This window comes from Colletotrichum orchidophilum (assembly GCF_001831195.1).
Source record: "Colletotrichum orchidophilum strain IMI 309357 chromosome Unknown Scaffold_99.1, whole genome shotgun sequence".
In the NCBI taxonomy this organism is placed as follows: domain Eukaryota; kingdom Fungi; phylum Ascomycota; class Sordariomycetes; order Glomerellales; family Glomerellaceae; genus Colletotrichum; species Colletotrichum orchidophilum.
In genome coordinates this window covers 94002-113919 of record NW_019173055.1, presented here as the reverse complement: position 1 = coordinate 113919, position 19918 = coordinate 94002, and the positions used below count along the sequence as shown (strand labels likewise).

Sequence of the window (19918 nt, the reverse complement as noted above, 5' to 3'; positions counted from 1 at the left end):
ACATGATACAGCGACCGCCACGCAGAGAAGTAGGTACCTAACCGTTTGGCGGGACGGCGGGATTTTTGGCGGGGCAAACTGAGCCCGGGCCCATCCGTTTTCACCGCATCCAAATCGCACCACCAATGGCCGCATGTTTCGCGCACGTCTCGCTCAGTAACGCCGACGGGCCGTTTTGGTGGGGGACTCTTGGCCTTCAACACCGCCCTCCATTGCGCGTCAACTATAACGATCTCAAAATGATCTCAAGACGAATGTAAATGGGTTCTGGAAGCTGAAACTGAAGTCCTCGGAAATAATCCATAGATGCTGAGGACTTTCGTGCACATTTCTCACGAGAACACCTTTTTTTTGAACCAGCACCTGACGCTTGTTGTTGGAGTTACACCTTTGAAGTGAGGTGCCCTGATAGGTCTTCCTCATGTTTCCACCAAGCGGGGATATAAAGCCAAAGCAAGGCTCTGGTGCCTTGCAACTTTGGAGACTGATCAAGTGCATTGAAGCCACAATATCCATCAGGTCTCTTATACTTGAGTGGGAGTGCATACACTTCCTTCGCCCAGGATTACTAAACCGAACATGGGCAAAGCCATAATAGTGCCTATCCGAAGACTATACTTTTTATCACGATTGATATTTTCGCAGGTTGAAATGAGTCCTGGGTCATTTTTGTGTGTGTCTATCGTCAATCATCTGGTGTTGTGTTACACGGTTGGTACAAGATGTCCTTTTATACAATGTTGGTACAGCTGCCGAGGACGATGAAGTCCTTGTCCTCATCGGCCATCGCTTTTGGCGGCAGCTCTTGATCGCCAACCTGCGAGAGCCTGCTCCCACGTGTTGACCGACTCGCCGCATCTTTGCTTCACCATATCCCACGTTCTCGTTCGCACAATGTTCTCCACCCCCTTCTCTTGCCGGATAAGCATCGCGAGCTGCTCCGTCCGAGGCTCTCGAGGGAAGAATCTTCCAGAATATGGATCCAACCGTTCGTCGACAACTCGCTCCTTGTCTTTCGCCGCCTCAATCTGCTGAACCAGGGCCTCCGGATCGTCGGGGTCCGGGCTCGTGGCAACTACTCCGCAGTAGTGCAAAACTTCAGCTCGCGCATGCCATGTCGGGAAGAGCACCTGGTCCTTGAAGTTTTGACATGCTTGCGGATCTATCTGTCGAGGAAAGGAACGCGGTGTTCGCTGTGAGGTCGACGAAGGGTCGAAACCGGCTCGCGCGGGTGTCACCAGGGCGTTGAGATTCTGGGTGATCGAGTCGTCGACGGTCGCGCGAGAAAGTCGTAGAAAATCTTAGGCAGCATGTTAGTGCCATTTAAACATAAGGTCAATGGTGCAGGTCAGCGCACCTCTCAGAGCTCCTGTCGAGAAGCAGAATTGTGGTGTAAGATGCGGTTGGGCCGGCGGTTGGGTCATGATGTCGTTAGGCGGAGGATTTGAGGGGGCTACGCCGGTCGCCGCGGATGACGACTCTTTCTTCCAAAGTATGTTCGCCAGGATGGATGTTGATGAGCCCGACCGTTTGTTTGGTAAATGGCGACTTCGTCTGCTCTTGTTCAAAACGTATCAAAGTCACAAGCTCGAGGATTGAGGTATTGATGTGATGACCACTGCAAACTCGATTACGTCGACGGCAGCTGCAGGTACCTAGGGTTCCTAGCACCTAGGCACCTAGTAAGCTGGAGAGCTCGGGGACATCCAGCGGTACGTATCCTGGAGGAACATTCAAAGAGCTCCCGACTGGTGCCGTTTAGGTTGTCCCCGCCTGACCAATCACTTTCACATCCATCGCCCACCTCGAATGGTCGAATCAGGTCACTCGGGCACCGGCGGAACCACGGCGGAAGATCCTCGGCGCGGAACGGATGGCCTGTGCTAAGTGGATGTGGTCCACAGCTCAATATGGTCCAAGCTTCGCCGTGGGAACTTACCTTCGGGTACCTTGTTAGGGATGAACTTTCTTCGTCGTTTCCGCCCATGTGTGCCCGCTCAGACCCAACACCACATTCCATTCTACCTCAAAGCCACGCAGACATTGCTTTTAGCGCCCTGTCAGATTTCGATAGTTCGAGAAGCCACACAAAGAATGGCAATCGTCAACCCCGCGAGATCGGTTTTGGATTTGCCAAGGATGGTGCTGACAAGCGTCAACCACGTCTTCGGGCTTCAAGTTGAATCAACCCGCGAATGCCATCCGGACCCCTGGGAAACACACGGACGACGATACTCTATCCCTACCCTACCCTCGACTAGTGTCCTTCAAGGTTTGTCCTTTGCGACCCTCCCAAATGGAGACCTGGGAATCAAGTGGGTGTCCATGACAAGCCGGCCATCATCTCCTGGCTAATCTTAATATACCGCCTGAAGCATCGAGCCTGGCGTGTCTCGACTTTCGTTTCTTTCGTTTCTTTCATTCTTGCAACCAAGCGACGTTCTATCCGTAGATACGATTTCTGGACAACTCTCAAGGGCCTCTGTCCTGGCTCGACCACTCTACTCCGACAGGCACCCGGATTTCTGGGCTCGGCTGTTCTTCATCTCGCCAAATTGCACTCAATAGTCTCCCCTGGCTAGCATCGCCCCAACTACCATATCGGGAGCAAACCGTTTCGTGCTGGTTTATGGTAGGAATGGGTCGTTGCCAGATTTGGCTCCTTGGCCCCGCGACAAGTTTCCCCGTTACCCGTCTTCTGATCCAACCTAAAAGACGGTGCTTCCTCCTGACTTCGTTGGGTGAAGAGTCTGTCCTCCGATCTTGATGGAATTCCGTATGGATCTGTCCACCTGCTAAGGTGACCGGTCATGGACTCCCCGGGGCGTCAGCCCGGCGTCAGCCTAGGCGACCTAATACGCACATCCCAGCTTCTTACTGAAAGATACAGCACGATGGCCAACAGCCTCAACACCGCACCGGTTACGCTGGCTGCCCTCGCCAAGGAATGTCGCGCTGTTACGGATACCCTACGGCGATTCAAGTATCTGCGCGAGACCATCCCGGAAACGCTCGTTTTTGACCCCGTCCTTCTCGATAAATCCTGCCACGATGCTTTAGACTCGATTACTACAGACCTGTCGTCTCTCGACATTTACAGTACAAGAATTCGCCCTGCGACGAGCGATAGTGCCGTTGACATGTCCTCGGGCCAGATCACCATCATTTGGAACGAAGATTCTCTCAGCCGAATCCAACGTCAACTCAAAACCAACCGTCAATCTCTTACATTTCTTCTTAATTGCGTTCCGAGGTAGGTCAAGCTCAGCTCAAATGTGTCGATTTTACTCACCAACGTAGCGAACATGTCACATCAAAAAACCACTCTACCTTTATGCACTCATCCCGCCTGGTGTCATGGGATTGTGCGATCAGCCCGGCAGTACTGAACAAAGGCAGTCGACTGCGTCTGTCAACTATTGGGCCCCGACCAAGGCCAGAGGCAGAGGCTTCCCCCATCAACGATCTCTTCGAAGTTCGTTCGGCTTTGAAGAGACTCAAACCGCCGCCGGGCACACTATACAAGCAAAGCATGCGAACAACCAAGGACCTGCACGACGCCATCGATCGTGGAGACGAAGCCGCCGTGGTGAAGCTCCTCTTGCAACGCATTGACCCAAATGCGCCTCGCTTCGGCTCGAAACTCTGCCCTCTTCGCCGAGCCCTCAATCGCCAAATTCCATCTCTTGTGACGTTCCTAGCTATTGCTGGAGCAAATCTCGAGAGCCGAGGTGACGAGGGCGACACAATCCTAATCACGGCGGTTAAGTACGCGTACTCCGATAAGGTCGTCGCGCTTTTGTGTGAGCTTGGTGCAGATGTCAATGCTGTCGACACATTAGGATGCTCGGCAATACACTACGCCGCAACGTCGGCCAAAGATGACGATACTTTACAAGTGCTCATACGTGCTGGGGGTGAAGTTGACCGCAGGGATCTAGGAACTCGTACGCCTCTGATAGCAGCCGTCCAGAATTATCGTTTCAACGCTATCGAAAAATTACTTGAATACGGTGCGGATTTGGAAGCCCGACTGCAAAATGGTAGAACGGCGCTACATGTCGCCATATCCATGAGAAGCAGCCCTATGACGGAATTCTTGTCAGATCAGGGCGCCTACCTTGATCGACGAGTCAACGAGCACACCGCTTTGACGTACGCAATAGCTACCGCTTGTCCGGACATTGCCGAGGTGCTCATCGAGGCCGGGGCCGACGTCAACCTGCCGAGCTCGAAGGGCAACTTTCCATTGCTCGCGGCTGCCTCGGCAGGCGACTTGCGGACCATGAAGCTCCTCCTCTCTCGGGGTGCCAAATTCGATGCTGCTGGTAGCGAGGGATACTTGCCCATTCACATGGCAGCCCACAAGAACCGAATTGAGGTGCTGCAGCTTCTGTTCAAGGCCGGATCGCCGATTGATCCAACGACCGAACATGGAGAGACTCCGCTCACAATCGCAATGCATTTGGGATGCTTTGAGGCTGCTCAATACCTGATTGAAGTCGGCGCCGACGTAGACCACTCCGCTCCTGGGGCAGAGAGAATCATATGCCAGGCGCTCAAGGCCGGCAACACGCGGATTGCAATGGCTCTTATCCGAGGTGGAGCAGACCTCACAACCCCATTATTGCGAAATGCTAGCATGACGCCGCTGCATCTTGCAGCCCACTACGGACAAAATGATGTCCTCGCAACAATGATCAATACGGGCGTCGACCTCGACACCAGGACCTGGCCAGGTTTCACACCACTCTTTTCTGCCGTAAAGGCAGGGCACCTCGCCACCGTACGACTTCTTATAACCGCTGGAGCTTATTCCAGAGCTCGTTCAATGTCAGGGGCAAACCTGATGTTCTTTGGCACGGCTGATCCCGCAATGATGAAGCTTCTGATGGAGCTTGGACTGGATGTTCGTGAACGCGATCATCATGGCGCAACACCGCTGCATTACGCGGCTGTCAAGGGTCATTTTGCGACGGTTAAGCTGCTGTTACAGCGAGGGGCGAAAGTGGTTCATGCCAGCGCCGTCTTCGAAACACTACAAGACTATAAAACAAAAGAAAAGTATCGCCAAGGTACTGCTGCAGGCCTCGCCAGGCAGAAAGGTCATCTGAAGATTGCCCGACTCATCGAGGGGTGGAGATTTAAATCCTGACACGCGGGTGCCGCATCCATGTCATCTCACTTTCACTTACTTTCATTTTTTCTTCACACTAGCAGTAACTTTCCTTTGTTGATCGAAGATCTACATCGATATCAGAAGATACCCAAAAATTACCCGTAGGCGTTTTCTCAATGCGACGTGGTTATCACCACAGGCCTATCATACGCCATCCTCCTATTCAAATACAATATTTACTCTCTCTCCGTCTCTCTGTCTCTCTCTCCCCCTCCATGCTGTCCAATACATGTCGTTTGCTCCTCAATTGGACAGCAACACCGTCACCAAAATTCCCAGTTTCTGAGGAACTACAACCCCATATCACTAGAAATGCGGGAGGAAATCAGACCAATCCGGGGTCTGATATAATGATGCGGGAGCCTCGCGAAGGTTGATAAAAGCCTCGATGACCAGAAAAACTCTGGCCACAACAAACAACAGCAGGACAAGGCAAAGAACAAACGACTTGCATCTCTTCATCCACGGTTTCTGGTAAGTCATTCCCGCTAGTTGCGCCCCGGGCGCCGCGCCAGAAATGAATACGTCGAACCGCGGCCAAACCTGACGAGCGAGGAAGAAAATCCAAAGAGCCACACCTGAGGATGTGATTACTAGTGATGCGGCTAACCAGAGTGTCCGCTCGACAGCCGTCGGAAAGTGGTCAAACCAGCCCGAGAGGTGGAGGCCACCGTACGCTGCAGCTGTCAAGGCGAGGACTGACCGCAGGACATCACGGTGGATGTTGACCTGACCTAGCCCGAGATTCGACATGGACGGGAAGTTGACAATATGAGGAACAAGATAATCCGTCTCACCAAGGAACACACCAACGGTCGGTACGGAAGTGAAGTAAAATTGAGCGTACGCCGGGCGGGAAGCGCATTCGGTCCACAGCGAGTCTGCAGCTGTTGCGGCTTGAGCCAAGCGTGCGAGATTGACGGGCATGTGAGGTTTCTCGTCTCTTTGAACATCGGCGAAGAGTCTTCGGCGATAGAAATTGCCATGCCGGAGACTGAGCTCGGTGTAAGGTGAAGTAAAGTATGTCTGCAGGCATTCCGGGGCCACCGTCGGTTTGGCCTGGTCGATATGGTACATGTATGCGCTTCGGGATACTCTGCTTCGTTGGATATCGACGGTAGCTGGCGATGCATAGGGGCGAAGGTCGCTAACGTCGAAGCCAAGAAACCTAGAGGGCTCCCGGGTGCCAGGTGAGCCGATGGACAAGTGAGTTGTGATGAGGATCTTGTCCTTGTTCTCCTTTCGGATCCCTTTCATGTCTACATTGTCGGGCGGCATGTACATGAAGCACCGGATATCAGTGACGCCGTTGATGGCGCTCATTGACGAGCATAGCGTCATCAACGCCATGGCGTTCTCATTGTCCTCGTCCAAGATGGTGGGATCGAGCACGTCCAGGGGCTTGCTCCACCAAAGCAGATACAGCAGAGCAGCGCAAGCAACGTGTCCGCAGGTGTTGATCCCGAGGAGCGAAACAGGCAGGCGCTTTATGAGTCGACCGATGACTTGTGCGACCATCCACCCAGCCTGTATGCAGACGAGCGACTTGGCCATCCAATCCGCCTTGCTCTTGTCCTGGATCTGCGACTCGTGGATCTGCGGCAGCTTACCGATGAAAGATAGGAGTCGGATACCCTCAGGTGTGACCGTCACTCTTCTGACCGCCGTCTCGTTCTCGGCAGACGGCACCTCAACGACAAACCCTCCCATAACAGCGTAGAAACACTGCGTCATATCCCACGTGTGGCTCGAAAGCACCTCAGTCCCATCTGCGCCACCTCTCCGACTCACGGCATCCTTCTCAATCTCCCGCTTGAGCCACCTCGCGACGATGTACTGCGCTGCCGCGGTCGCGACCACGAGCTCCGGCGCGAAGATGCCGTAGAGGACCCATTTTGTCCGCTCCAGCATTCGGCTCCGGAAGGTGGAGTGCGCTGCGGGGACGTTGAGGTGGAGGGCCGTCCAGACGCATATCGTTAGTGTGACGACGCAGGAGCAGATGAGGCCAAAAGTACCACGACCATTTGGTTCGGGACCCAGCTGGTGGTGGCTGGGGGAGAGGCCTCTGCGATGGGAGGTGAGAGGAGAAGGTAGATTGCGACGAAGGAGATCATGAGGACGGCTGGATGGAATTTTGCTGCATGATTGCTGGCTTTTGCTCAGACTTGATTTGCCAAGCCTGGAATTGGTTAGCAATTCTATTCTCGAGACAACCGGAGACACACCAGTCACCTATTATAGTCGACAGGCCATCATGGGGAAACCTACGAAAGCAACTGGGGAGTGCAGGAGCTGACCCTATGGTGACCGCAATCGCCCGATACGCCTTACCGGCGGTGCATGCAGCTAGAAGCTGAAGCAGGGCATTGCCACAACCAATCGGGGTACAGAGCCAACGAGGACGGATCTCTCTGCATCGCGATAAGGCTGCGACGGTATTCATTGGACCTGGAAATGGATATTTGCAGCTGGTGGCGTTCTACCTATGCATTATTGACAGCCTTCACCAAGTGCTTCACCAGAAACTCTATTTATTCCACCGGGTGCCTCTTTGATTGGGACTCGGAGACAGGACACATCAAGAGTGATGTTGCAGTGTCCGAAGAAGCTTATGGCATAGCGGCCCTTAGCTTGAAGCATGCCTTCGGTGGCCGTGTCTGCCTGATATAGGCACTAGGTATGTTGAGGTAGCGTAACTGTATCGAATAATATTGGACAGAAACAAAAAGATATCGAAGTAGAAGAATGAAATGTAATAGAAAATAATTGCCTTGTAGAAAACCCCCGAGGAAATGTGTCTATATAATATCGGGGTTCATAGAAATCTGCTCTTGCGCCATTGAATAAGTTCCTGTGAGAGAGTGTGCTCGCACCTAGCGAAGCTTTAGTCCTCCCACAGAAGACTGATACTCTCCATACAATCTAGTGCAACATGTAAACTATACCGGCAATTAGCAGATTATCCAAGCGAAACCTAAAGGGCCACTCGCCTCGAGTGTTGTTGTGCAGATGCCTTTCTCGTGCCGAACATTCCTAGCAATGTATTCTCCAAACTGCTAGCCTAGGTCACACCCCGCAGAGGGCTCAAAGAAAATGGTAGGCCTGTCACGGTGCTGGAAGTCGGGCGTCATGACGCGGGCGTCGGAGCGGCATCGACGGTCAAAATTATGGTGGTAAGGACGGCCAAAGAAGAATGCAAGGATGGAAACGTGGTAGCGAAGTGACGAACATAAGTGTGCTAGGTATTCTGGATTTCGTTGAAGGATGCAAGAAACTTGACCAGCTGAGTGAGAAAGTTTGCTGCTTTCTGAACATACGTCAGGTACACATTTGAAGTAGCATCTTAGTCCAAAGCACCAGGAATAGAGGCCTGCAGAAGAACCCAGTCTTGGTTCTAATGAAACGCCCTTACCAAACCAAGCTCGCAAATGAGAACGTGCCGGGAATATGAAGGATCGTATGTGTTCTCGTGCATTCAAATGGAAGCCGAACTCCGGATGAGCTTGATTCATGACGATCAACGATTGCAAGGCTCAAGAATTTTTTTGGGAATCTCTGATCTATGCACCAGATCCGTCTGCCTCTCGGTCATCAAAGGCTGTAGACTCCTTTGATGAAATATGGGACTGATGTGCCTAAACGGGCCTTATCTGGCGTCGTGTGCATTGGCATTCGACAGGGCTTAAAGTAAAATTGAGAGAAGAGGCTACCAGTAATTATGAATTGGAGATTGAATCGTATATCAATGATGGGATTTGACAGTTTTCCGGAAGTTGTCTGTTTAGTAATCTGAAATATAGTGTTCTTTCCAAGGACTCGGACACAAGGCAGGATATGAGCGCTTATACATATGTCTCTTGTCATTTGCAAGATGACAACATCTAGTGCTCAATTTGATTAGTACACGAGCTAAGCCCTTGGTGAAAGACTGCCACACTCTTCAAATCGCAGCTATTTGTGAATTGCTAAAAGTCGCAAGAGCGAACAATCTATAACCTACCTCAGGTGACATCACAGCTTTCCATGCTAGATACTAGATAGTGCTCAAGCTCACAAGCAAGTCCAATTCTCCACAAATAGGGTACCTAAGATAGGATCAGGCTTACAGTATAGGAATTACACAGTTTAAACTCTTCAACTGTACTGCATAAGGTATTAGACACAACAGCTACTCAAAACTGACTTGCGTAGTGAGAGTTCCAAGGTGACCGTAGTAGGATGCGCTGACGCTTGGTCACTCTGGTACTTCGCGAGAATTGGAAGTCCCGAACTGAGATAGGGGTTCCGATCTTCACATCATCTATCACTACTACGTATTGCCCATCATCTTTTAGACAGACTTGAGCCTCCCAGTAGACACTGGACTTAAGAAGCACCACAGTCAGCAATCCACTTCGGAAGCCTGCGGCACTTATGCCCAAAATGGCCGCATACCCACCATCGCCATCCGGCTGTGTGTTCTAGTGGATTATGATTTCTCGTTCACAAGTATGTGTACTTGATCCCGAGAAGGTCGCAGGTTCGAGCCCTGCCACGGTCATAGCATTGTTTTTGTAGCTGACGATGAACTCTTTTGCTCTGTTGATAGATTCCCCTTTGAACTCCGCTATTTGGTTGGCTTATAATGCATTAGTCTTGCTTGCACCTCGTCTAGGTAGGGTTATGTAGATCTAAGGTGCCCTGCTCTAAATTTTGTGTAGGTACCCGTGGCAGCTGTCAATTGTCTTTGCCTCGATCATTCTCCAGGATGCGACACTGAAGGGCGGTGTAATTAAGAACTTATATGCATGGTCTCTTTGAGCGCGATTTGATTGCCACATGTGCAGCTTCATTCTCAGACCACCAGTCAACTGTACTCGTATTTATACACGTACACAAAATACATTTACACAAAACAATTAAGTCCTGGGATGAGACGGACTCATCGATACGGCGAAACGCTCTCCGCCCACCAAAATAACCTATACAGTCCGAAGGTCGTGTGCTAAGTGGCTGCCGCGGCTGCTTCCCGAGTAGTGGTTCGTTTTGTCCTGACTTCAGGAGCTGCGCTGCGCTTCTCGCTTAACTCGATCGCAGTCTCACCACCGTATCCAGGCTCTTCGAAGATTGATCTTCTCTTCTTGCGCCCTAAGTATACTAAAGCTAGTACTAGAACAACGGCTGCAACCACTGCAACTGCAATCCCTGTTATGGCTCCAGTCGAGATGCCGCCTCTTGCTGACACTGTCTCACCAAGCTGGTCTCGTCGGCGTACAGCAGCATGCCTTGCCAAAGGAGTCTTCCCAACTACATTTTCAATAGTTCTTGGCACGCTGGAGGTGGATAGGAGTCGTGTGGTTGAAGCTCTCCCACTCCAGCTAGTACTGGCTACCTGAGCAGAGTCCGATGACACGGAATTTTGAGCTCCTATCGGAATCGGAATGTCAGAGAGTACGAAAAATGGCTGGTGTACATGCGATGAATAGATACGATGCCACGCCCAATGCCATGGCCTCCCGTCTGCCTGTGTCACAAAGACAGTGCAAGCATTCGAGTCCACACCCAATTCTCGTAATACCGTCCTTGATGCAATATAAGGTAGGGAACAACTTGGCTGGTATCCGAAGTCCCCCGAATTTGTCGCTGAGAAGAATTAGTAGACAGATTCGCGAACAGGTAGCTTCATGCTTGGATGAAAATTAATCTCGAATAAGAGAGTGGCTAGCAGAGGAGAAGATGCATCACGGGAAGAGGGTAACACTTAAAGGATAATCGGAAGCATCCAATAGTATCCTATACTGGTTGCTGTTCTACGAAGCTGAGCACCTGGGGATTGGAGCGCCACGATCATTGGAGACGATGCTACGCCGCGACGACGATCTTTGAATCTAAACAAGCCACAGGTTTCTGGTTTCCCCTCCTTTGTCCAGGCGAGGGACCAATCAATACCCTTTCACCAGCATCGAGAGAAGCAAGCGTATTCCGCAATTAGAATCGCGGGTATGCGGGTTCAACTAGGTAGTAGTATCTCTATGAAACTGTTGGTTTACGTAATCACAGGGTGATTTGTTCGATCGAACCGTGGTGACGAAGGGTCAATTACTCTTGTATTGATCTCTACGTGAAGTAGAAAAGAGAGGTTTTAACCGTAGGTTAAATCGCCGGTCAAACGCTGATATAGAGACCCTTAGATGGCCCCTGCGCTAGCGCTGACTCGAGGTCGAATTAGGCTTCTAATCCGATACTAACTATCTCTTTTTTATTATTAATCTCGTACGATTAAAAAGGTAATTTAACGATCTCGTAATAGCGTATAATATGTTAATAAAAATAGTATTTATAATTCTTTTTCCGCTTTTTTTTTAAACCTTTTTTATATAACCTATTTTTTTATATATACCGTAGTCGTTCTATTATTAATAAATTATTTTAAACTTAGGTTTAGGTTTTATTTAATAAAAGCGTTTATTAAATTATTTTTATTATTAATTTAACGGATTTTAAAAATTTTATATTATTTATATAATTACCGTAAGGTTATAATATTTATTATTAGCTTTTTTTTTTTAATAATACTTAATTTAATAAAGTATTTATATAGTAAATAAGAATTTATATAAACGATCGTTAGTATTATAAATAAAATTAATCGATCTATAATTTATTTAAACGTAGTAAAGATCGCGTAAGTAAAATCGACGCCGTTAATTATCTTATAAACTTTTAAAATTAAAACGCTTTTAGTTATTTTTTTATTTTTAACTAATAAATAATAAACGATATTACCGTAAATCGTAAATTAGTCGTTTCTTATAGCCTTATTTATTAAAATAATAATATATCTAAATTAAAAAGTTAGATTTATATTATTTATAAACGATTTATTAATAAAAACGTAGAGCTTAGTAAAAGTTAAATTTAGCAAATAATAAATTAATTTGCGATTTAGGTTTATTATTTATTAGCTTAGCCGTTTATTTAGTATAGTAACGTTTTTTTTAATTAAATTTATAACTTATACTATTTTTATAATATTAAACGTTATTTTTAATTAGTAAATATTAATAATATACGATCCTTTTGCTTATTTTATTTAATATTTTTTTTATTAGTTATATAATATAGAGTTAATAAAGGTAATTTTTTTTTTATTTTTTTTAATAAAAAACGATAATATCGCTTTTAATTATAAAAATCCCGCTATTAAATATTAATAAGTAATTAACGGTAAAGATCTCTTTTAGTTTAGTAATAAATCCGGCTTTTTTAAACTTTTTATTTTCTTTTTATATAAATTTAATATTAAATACGCTTAGTATATCGTCGGTTTATATATTAATAATTTTATAAAGTCCTTTTAAATAATTAAAAATTAATAAGTATAGATCGTAAGTTAACGTGATTATACTTAGCTATTTAATATAGAAATCGTAGTAGGTCGCTTATTAATAAGTTCTCGATTTTGTTAATTTATATAGTAGTTTAAGTATTTCGATAATCGTGCCTTTTAAATACTTATTAATTATTTTTTTTAGGAAGTAAGTAAGGATTTTTTATATTAAATTAATAGCGGATTATATATATATTTATATAATATCTTTATTTTATATATAATATTCGTTTTTAATAAAGAAAAGGATTAAAACTAATATTAACCGTTAATTATTTTTTTAAATCGTTAGCGATTACGTAAATAATTTTACTTTTTTAACGTCGTTATATCCTTAGATTATATAACGAGATTTTTTATACGGCGTGTTAGTTTTTTTACTTTTAATTTTTTAAATTATATGTAATTTAAAAATTCATAAATTAATATATTTATTTAGATCGTATAAAACGAAGCGATATACGCTTCGATTTTATAAAATTTTTATTTTAATAATATTTAAAGCCTCGTAAAGCTTACCCTCTACGGTAATAATCCCTTTCTTTTATAATTTAAAAATTAATTCGAAGTCTATTTTCTCTTTAACTAAATAAAAGATATTAATATAATTATTAATTAATCCGTTATAATTAAAAAGCTACGGAATTAGGTTTTTTTAAGGCCGACTTCGCTGCCGTCGCGGCGGATTTAGTAATTAATTATTTAATTTATTAATTACGACGATTTTATTAAGAACGATTTTTAATTAATCGATCTAGTCTTTACTTTTTTAAATAAGAGGTAATTATTCAATTTCCCTTAGCTTTTTTTTTTTTTTCTATAAATTATTTCTTTATTTATTTAGTTATATAGTTAGATTATCGTTATTATAACTTTAAATAATTAGTTTTAATCTCTTATAATTATATAAGAGCGCTCGTTAATAAAAATTAGTTTATATAGTTTAGTTTATTTATTTATAGTATTCTTTTAAACCTATATATTTAAATTTAATAAAATATTAAGATTTTATAATATATCGGGCTTATTATATATTACTAAGGCTTTATTAACTTACTTTTTTACCTTTAGGTCTTATAAAACTTATATTATTTTCTTAATTATTTATACTTTTTAAACAATATTAGGCGACGGCGGCGACGAAATAGTAATTTTAAAATACGATCTAAATATTAATAACGTTAAAATTAAACCTTATAATTTAGTAATATCGTTATAATATTTTAATATTACCTATAAATAATCGTTATTTATAAAATTAAGGTTTTTATTTTTAATAATTTTAAACGCTCTTTTTAATTATTAATAAGCTCGTTCGATCTTATCGATATTATAATAGGCTTTAATTAGTATTATTTTTAATTTAATCCTATACGATTTAGCGTTTTTTTTAAATTCAATAGATTTAAAATTAGTTTCGGTATTAGTTCGTATACCGTTAAGTAGGCTTTAATATATATCGATTTATTACGTTTTTAATATTATTTAAACCGTTTTTATTTAGAAATTAATAAAGAATTATTTTATTTAAAAAGAGGTAGTTAAATCGATTATATAAAGAATTAGCCGGCTATTTAAATAGAAAACGTTTATTATTATTTTTTAATTAAAGTTAAGCTCGTCGTAGATTTTAAATTTAAATTACCATAGGTTTTATATATTTATTTAATATTAATAATAGAACTTAGTTAAATATTTTATTACCGCGATTTTAATATCGTTATTTAACTATTTAAATAAGGTATAAAGTTTTTAAATCGATAAGTGATCGAACTTTTAATAAAAGCGTTTTAATTCGGTCTTTATAAAATAATAAATTAATAAAATACCGGTCTCGAGCTTTATAAAAGCGTGGCCTTATTATCGTTCGACGGTTTTAAACGCTTTATTATTAATAATCCTATTTATAAGGTTTTTAAATATAATATTAAAGCGATTTATATTTACTAAATATAAGAGAAAGGGCGTATTAACGGGTAATATATAAAAAGTTATAATACCGAATTAGGTTTAAATATTAACTATTTCGATTTTAATAAGCTATTTATTTAATTTAAACGTAATCTTAACAATACTAGCCTTAGTGGTATTAAGTTTAATTAAATAGATTTTTTTTAAAATTTAAAACTACCCTTTTCCCCCTATTAACTATTTTAAAACTCTCGTATTTAAAATAATATTTTAAAAAGTTTTTAATTTATATCGATTATTAATAAAATAAGTTTATATAATCCTTTCCGTTTAGTTAATTAAATTATATAAAAAAGGTCTTAGCGCTATTATTAAGCTTATTTTTTTCTTAAAATTACTTTTTTTTTTATTTATTTAAAATTAAAAATAAAAGGTTTTTACCCCGGATTAGACTAAAGATTTTTAAAATTAAATAATTTTTTTATTAATAGATCGTAACTAGCCGTAAAAAAAAGCCTATTTATTTAAAACTTTTACGGCTTATTTTTCGTTAAGCGTTAAATAGTTAATTATTGATAAAGTAAAATAAAACTATTAAGTTTTATTTAAAACGTTGAGATCCTCGTCGTTATTAATTAAATAAACGGTTAGATTTTTTATATTTTTAAACTTTATAATAAGTTTTATAATTTTAAACGATCTATTTTTATAATTAATAAAGAACTAATTATACTTAGTTAAGTTAGTTTTATTAGCGGTTCCCTTTACCTTTTTATATTATTTATATATTTCGGTTTTTTCCTTTTTTAAATAATTACTAAACTAATAACCTTTTTTTTAATATATATAATATTTTTAAAGTTTATAAAACCCTATTATAAAAGGCTTTTAAAAGCCGTTTAAAACTATTTTTCCGTTTTAATTTTACGATTAAGCGCCGTATTTAGTTTTTTTTCTTTTACCGTTATAAATACGGTTAATTTAATATTATTAATACGGTTTTTTATTAATTAAAAATTATTATTATTTAAGTATCCTAGTTTCGATATTAAACTTAGTTTAAATTAAGCGTAAAGCGTTTTATATTTATTAAGCTAGCTTTATAAAGCAAATTTTATTTTATTAATTTATTAAACTATAATTAATAAATAATCGACCTTCCGTTCGTCGGTTCTTTTTATTAATAAGGTTTTATTAATCTTATCGATCTATAAAATAAGCTTTTTAAAAATCTTTATTTTCGGTTTACTTTTTATTTTTTTTATTATCGATCCAAACAATAAAGCTTTAAATTTAATAAAAAGCCTTTTTTTTTAATCGTTAATTTTAAAGCGGTTTTAAAAAGCGTTAACGATCGTAATAAAGTTATTTTAATTAATTATTATATATACGACTTAATAATAATATTCCTTAGCTTTTTTAATAAAAACGATAATAATTGTTAAATAATATTAATAATTTTAAATCTTAGTTTTTTTATAATTAGCGTAAAATATAATTAAAGTTTTTTATAAAACCTTATACTTTCTTTTTAAATATTTCTTTTTTTTAAAAAAGATTTTATATAAATCGATTAGTTATCGTACGCTAGCCGTTTCTAAGCTTAGATTTTTATAAACTATTTAGAAAAAAGAATTAAAGCCGCGTTAATTATAATTAATTAATCGCGATTTAATATTTATATTTAATTAAATAGGGCTAAATAGCTTCGTTTTTATTAACGATTTATTAGTTATAATAAAAGTTTATAAAGGTAGTAATAACTTTATTTTTAATAATATCTTTTTAATTAGCGTAAATCTTAAAGCCGAGATAGCTCTATTTATAATTTTAAATAAGAATTCGGGCTTTTTAATTCGCTAAGTAAATTATTCAAATTAATTAACTACTTAATTAACTTACGTTTTAAACTAAATTAGGAAATTAATTACTTAAACCGTTATTATAAAGGTCTTATAAGGCTACCTTATTAACGTTTAATTTAATAAGACCTTATTATTATAAATAAATCCGCTAAATTCCTTAATAATCTATTAGTTCGTAAGTTTAAACTAATCGTTAGGCTAATAACTTAAGTTATTAATTATATAATAAAATAAGGTTCGCTTAACTAAGTTTTATTTATAATATATTTTAATTATAAATAATAGCACCGTATTAATTTAATTATTATTAAAATCGTCTATATCGTCGTATAGTTAATTTCTTTAATACGTTTAAATATTAATAGTAATTTATTAATTTAAAATAAGTATTTTTATTTATACCCGGCTTAACTTACTTAAGGTCGTATTACGGCCTATATTAAAATTTAAAACGATCGTTATATTAATTTTTAATACGTTAAGGTTTAATCGGCTTAGAAGTAGCGGCGGCAGCTTCTTATCGTCGCTCGACTGATTATTAAAAATTAAATTAATTCCTACGCTTTAGGTTTATTTTATAATATTTTTTATATTTATCTTTTACTTTATAAATAAGCTTTTAATACTATTTTTAACTATCATAAGCTCTTTTTATTTAATCTAAATAATTTTATTATATTTTATTAAAATAGATTATAATTAATTTAATAATGTTTTAAATACGTACGTTTCTCTTTAAGTAAATACCTAAAAAACGTATACGTTTATTAAATAAATTATTATTATTTAGTAATTTATTTCTTTTTAAAAAAATATAAAAAAAACTATTTTAAATCCGTTTTTAATCTTTTTTTTTTAAAATTATTTTAGCCTTAGCCTTTTTTTTTAACGCCCGTTATTAAATTATAAAGATATTTATTATTTTCGTACGGTAAATACTTATAATAAGTTAATTAAGTTTAGAAATTTTATAATAGCCTCGTTTTTATTTATAAATCGTTATTAAAATAATATTCTATTCGTTTATTTAAAAAAATAATAAAAAAATTAAAAAAAAAGTTAAATTAAATAAGATCTTATAAGGTTTATTTTATATTTTTAATTTTTTTTTAATTAAATCGTTATATAATTTAAGTTTATTAAAGCTACTTTTTTTACTTTTATTTTTATTAAAAAAACGTAAATACGATTTATTTAAAAAATCTTTTTAATTTTTAATCGCGCGGCGTTTTAATATATTCTTATTAAAAGCTCGTTTTTTATATTTATAAAATTAAATAAATTACGTAATTTATTTTTTACGTTTTTTTTTTATATTTATATTTCGTAAGTTATAAAATAAGTATAAATATTACATAATCCGGTCGCGGTTAATATAAATATAAAATAAATAGATTTATATATTTATTATGAAAAGTAAATAAAAAAAAAAGGTAAAAAAAAAGGTTTTTTAAAGTTAAAAAAAGTATAAAAAAGAAGGATTTTTTTAATAGTTAACGGTTAATTTAAATAGTTCCGTTAATAAACTATTTAAAAATATTACTAACGTAATAAACGCTTCTTTTTTAATAAAAATCTAAAAGATCGGAAATTTTTTATTCTGTATAATATTAAAAAGTCGTTTCTTTTAGTTTTTATAAAAGGTTAAGATAATACGATTCTTTTATCCCGTATAGTATTAAAAAGTCGCTTTTTTTATTTTATAATAGCCTTATTAATTTACGATAGTAGTTAAACTATTAATTAGTATTAATTTATATAATTATAGGGTAATTTATTTAATCGAACTGTAGTGACAAAGGGTTAATTACTCTTGTATTAATCTTTACGTGAAGTAGAAAAGAGAGGTTCCAACCGTAGGTTAGATCGCCGGTTAAACGCTAATATAGAGACCCTCAGATGGCCCTTGCGCTGGCGCTGACTCGAGGTCGAATTGGGCTTCCAATCCGACAGAAACCTAGCAGCTGGGATGCAACTCCCTTTTACGCAGACCGCCTTAGACCCTTGCCTTGATGCATCATCTTACATGCAAACCTAGAAGACAGTGCCATCACTCTTAATGAGGATAGGGCTCGACTTCGTACGTGGCCGGAACTTTGCTGCCGTCTCGCGCCCGGATTTCCATGTTCCCGCCTCGAGCAGTTGTGCCATGCTCAGCTGCACACCCTCTCCCATCCGAGACTGAATTTTGCCGTATAGAATATCGATCAACACCAACGTCAAGGCCCTCCACTCCACTATAACATCGTCACCGGCCTCAAACATTGGCAGCTCGCTGCCTGACGCTTTCAAGCCTCGCTCCAACGTCTCTTTCTTCAGGGACAGAACACCCATATCAACGAACAGGCCGCCATTGCGATACTCCGGCAAGGCGGTGAGAGAGTCGGCATTAACCCAGTCTATACCGAGTACCCGTTGAAATGGGACCATCAGAGAATATGTGAGCCATTGCGTCAGCTTGTGGAAGGGCTGGATGCCAGCGGCAGGGGAGTCGGAATTATCGACGCCTTTTCCCTTGCGTAGAGTGCTCAACGGCCACGCGTCACCAATGGGCGTTCCGCCAATGGTCGTCCGATCCTTGGGCCAAGCAGGAATCAAAAGGGTCTGTAGGATGTCCCAGAGATAGAGTACGTCGATTTTGGAGGATCCCTTTGCAGATTCAACCAGATAATCTACTCGTCATTAGCAAGCTGTTTAGCCTCCAGAAGCAAAAATAATAATCGTACCAACGAGGTTACCTGGGCGGCCTTCAGCTCCGAATACTTCCGGGTGAGCCAGAAGTGACTGTCCCAGGCTCCTGAGGAGACCGGCGCGAGAGTCAACTCCCAGCATGGGGTTACTGTCTGAAACTTGGAAGCCATCTGCAAGTGCACTTGTCTCCAAACGTTCCAAGCCCTTTCCTGTGAGTTAAAATATCAGTAGATGCCTTGATTCAGGAGTGGTAAATTTTACCGTCAACTATGGGGTTGGCTTTGTCAGTTGACGTCGTGAAGGCCAGGGAGTTGAACATGTGGAGACTGGCCACGGCGATACCCTCACTCCTCTCGTAAACTTGATCGGTGTTGGGCTCCTTGTATCGCCAATGATCACCTGCACCGGCGTCCAATAACACAGAGACGAAAAACAGGTCAATGAGGCGACGAGTAACCTCGGTCTCATCGCTCCCACTTGCCTGCCACTCTTCTATAACGTTGGTGATGCGCGGCACATTGCCGACTTCAAAGTGCTGCCAACGCCCATGGGGAGGAATTGTGTGAAACTTGTCTGGGCCATAGTCGCGCTGAATAGGTCATGTTAGATTTTGGGAAAGGGTATAAAATGAAAGAAGAACGAGCCCGGACCTTGATAACTGAAGCCACGAAATCAACGACCTCGTCCAGCTTGTCTTCCCGAACCTCAAAGTGGCTCAAGTCCCCGGCTTTAGCGACATCCCCAACAATCTTGGCACGCTCCCGGATGGCACGCAGGGAGAGAAGGTACTTGACTTCGGAGTCCATTTCGAATGATGTTTTTAGATAAATGTTTATGGAGAGAGGTCTGAATGGTTTGAGGAATCCTCGTGAGCGATGAATGCACGACGACAAAGGACGGGCA

The 19918-nt window shown here is 40.3% G+C and overlaps 5 protein-coding genes across 5 annotated transcripts, besides 1 other annotated feature; 1 reads left to right on the top strand and 4 right to left on the bottom strand.

Moving 5' to 3' along the window:
* Positions 1 to 776: 776 nt before the first annotated feature.
* Positions 777 to 1424, bottom strand: CORC01_10217 (caffeine-induced death protein 2; the record flags this gene model as incomplete). Its single annotated transcript, XM_022621845.1, has 2 exons — positions 777 to 1300; positions 1358 to 1424. 2 exons carry the CDS (start codon positions 1422 to 1424, stop codon positions 777 to 779), a joined length of 591 nt encoding a protein of 196 aa, XP_022471659.1.
* A 1386-nt stretch (positions 1425 to 2810) lies between these two features.
* Positions 2811 to 5155, top strand: CORC01_10216 (uncharacterized protein; the record flags this gene model as incomplete). The annotated part of the gene is made up of 2 exons (XM_022621844.1): positions 2811 to 3198; positions 3384 to 5155. The coding sequence occupies 2 exons, from the start codon at positions 2811 to 2813 to the stop codon at positions 5153 to 5155; spliced, it is 2160 nt and encodes a 719-aa protein (XP_022471658.1).
* A 330-nt stretch (positions 5156 to 5485) lies between these two features.
* CORC01_10215 (uncharacterized protein) lies at positions 5486 to 7090 on the bottom strand (the record flags this gene model as incomplete). Its single annotated transcript, XM_022621843.1, has 1 exon — positions 5486 to 7090. One exon carries the CDS (start codon positions 7088 to 7090, stop codon positions 5486 to 5488), a length of 1605 nt encoding a protein of 534 aa, XP_022471657.1.
* Positions 7091 to 10366: 3276 nt separating this feature from the next.
* Positions 10367 to 10441: a sequence feature (Short protein (CORC01_10214, OHE94494.1) was converted to a misc_feature.).
* Positions 10442 to 10602: 161 nt separating this feature from the next.
* CORC01_10213 (uncharacterized protein) lies at positions 10603 to 10842 on the bottom strand (the record flags this gene model as incomplete). Its single annotated transcript, XM_022621842.1, has 1 exon — positions 10603 to 10842. A coding segment is annotated over one exon (240 nt), but the record flags the coding sequence as incomplete, so codon positions are not given.
* A 7516-nt stretch (positions 10843 to 18358) lies between these two features.
* CORC01_10212 (urg3) lies at positions 18359 to 19821 on the bottom strand (the record flags this gene model as incomplete). Its single annotated transcript, XM_022621841.1, has 4 exons — positions 18359 to 18996; positions 19051 to 19224; positions 19277 to 19604; positions 19666 to 19821. The coding sequence occupies 4 exons, from the start codon at positions 19819 to 19821 to the stop codon at positions 18359 to 18361; spliced, it is 1296 nt and encodes a 431-aa protein (XP_022471655.1).
* Between the last annotated feature and the right edge of the window lie 97 nt (positions 19822 to 19918).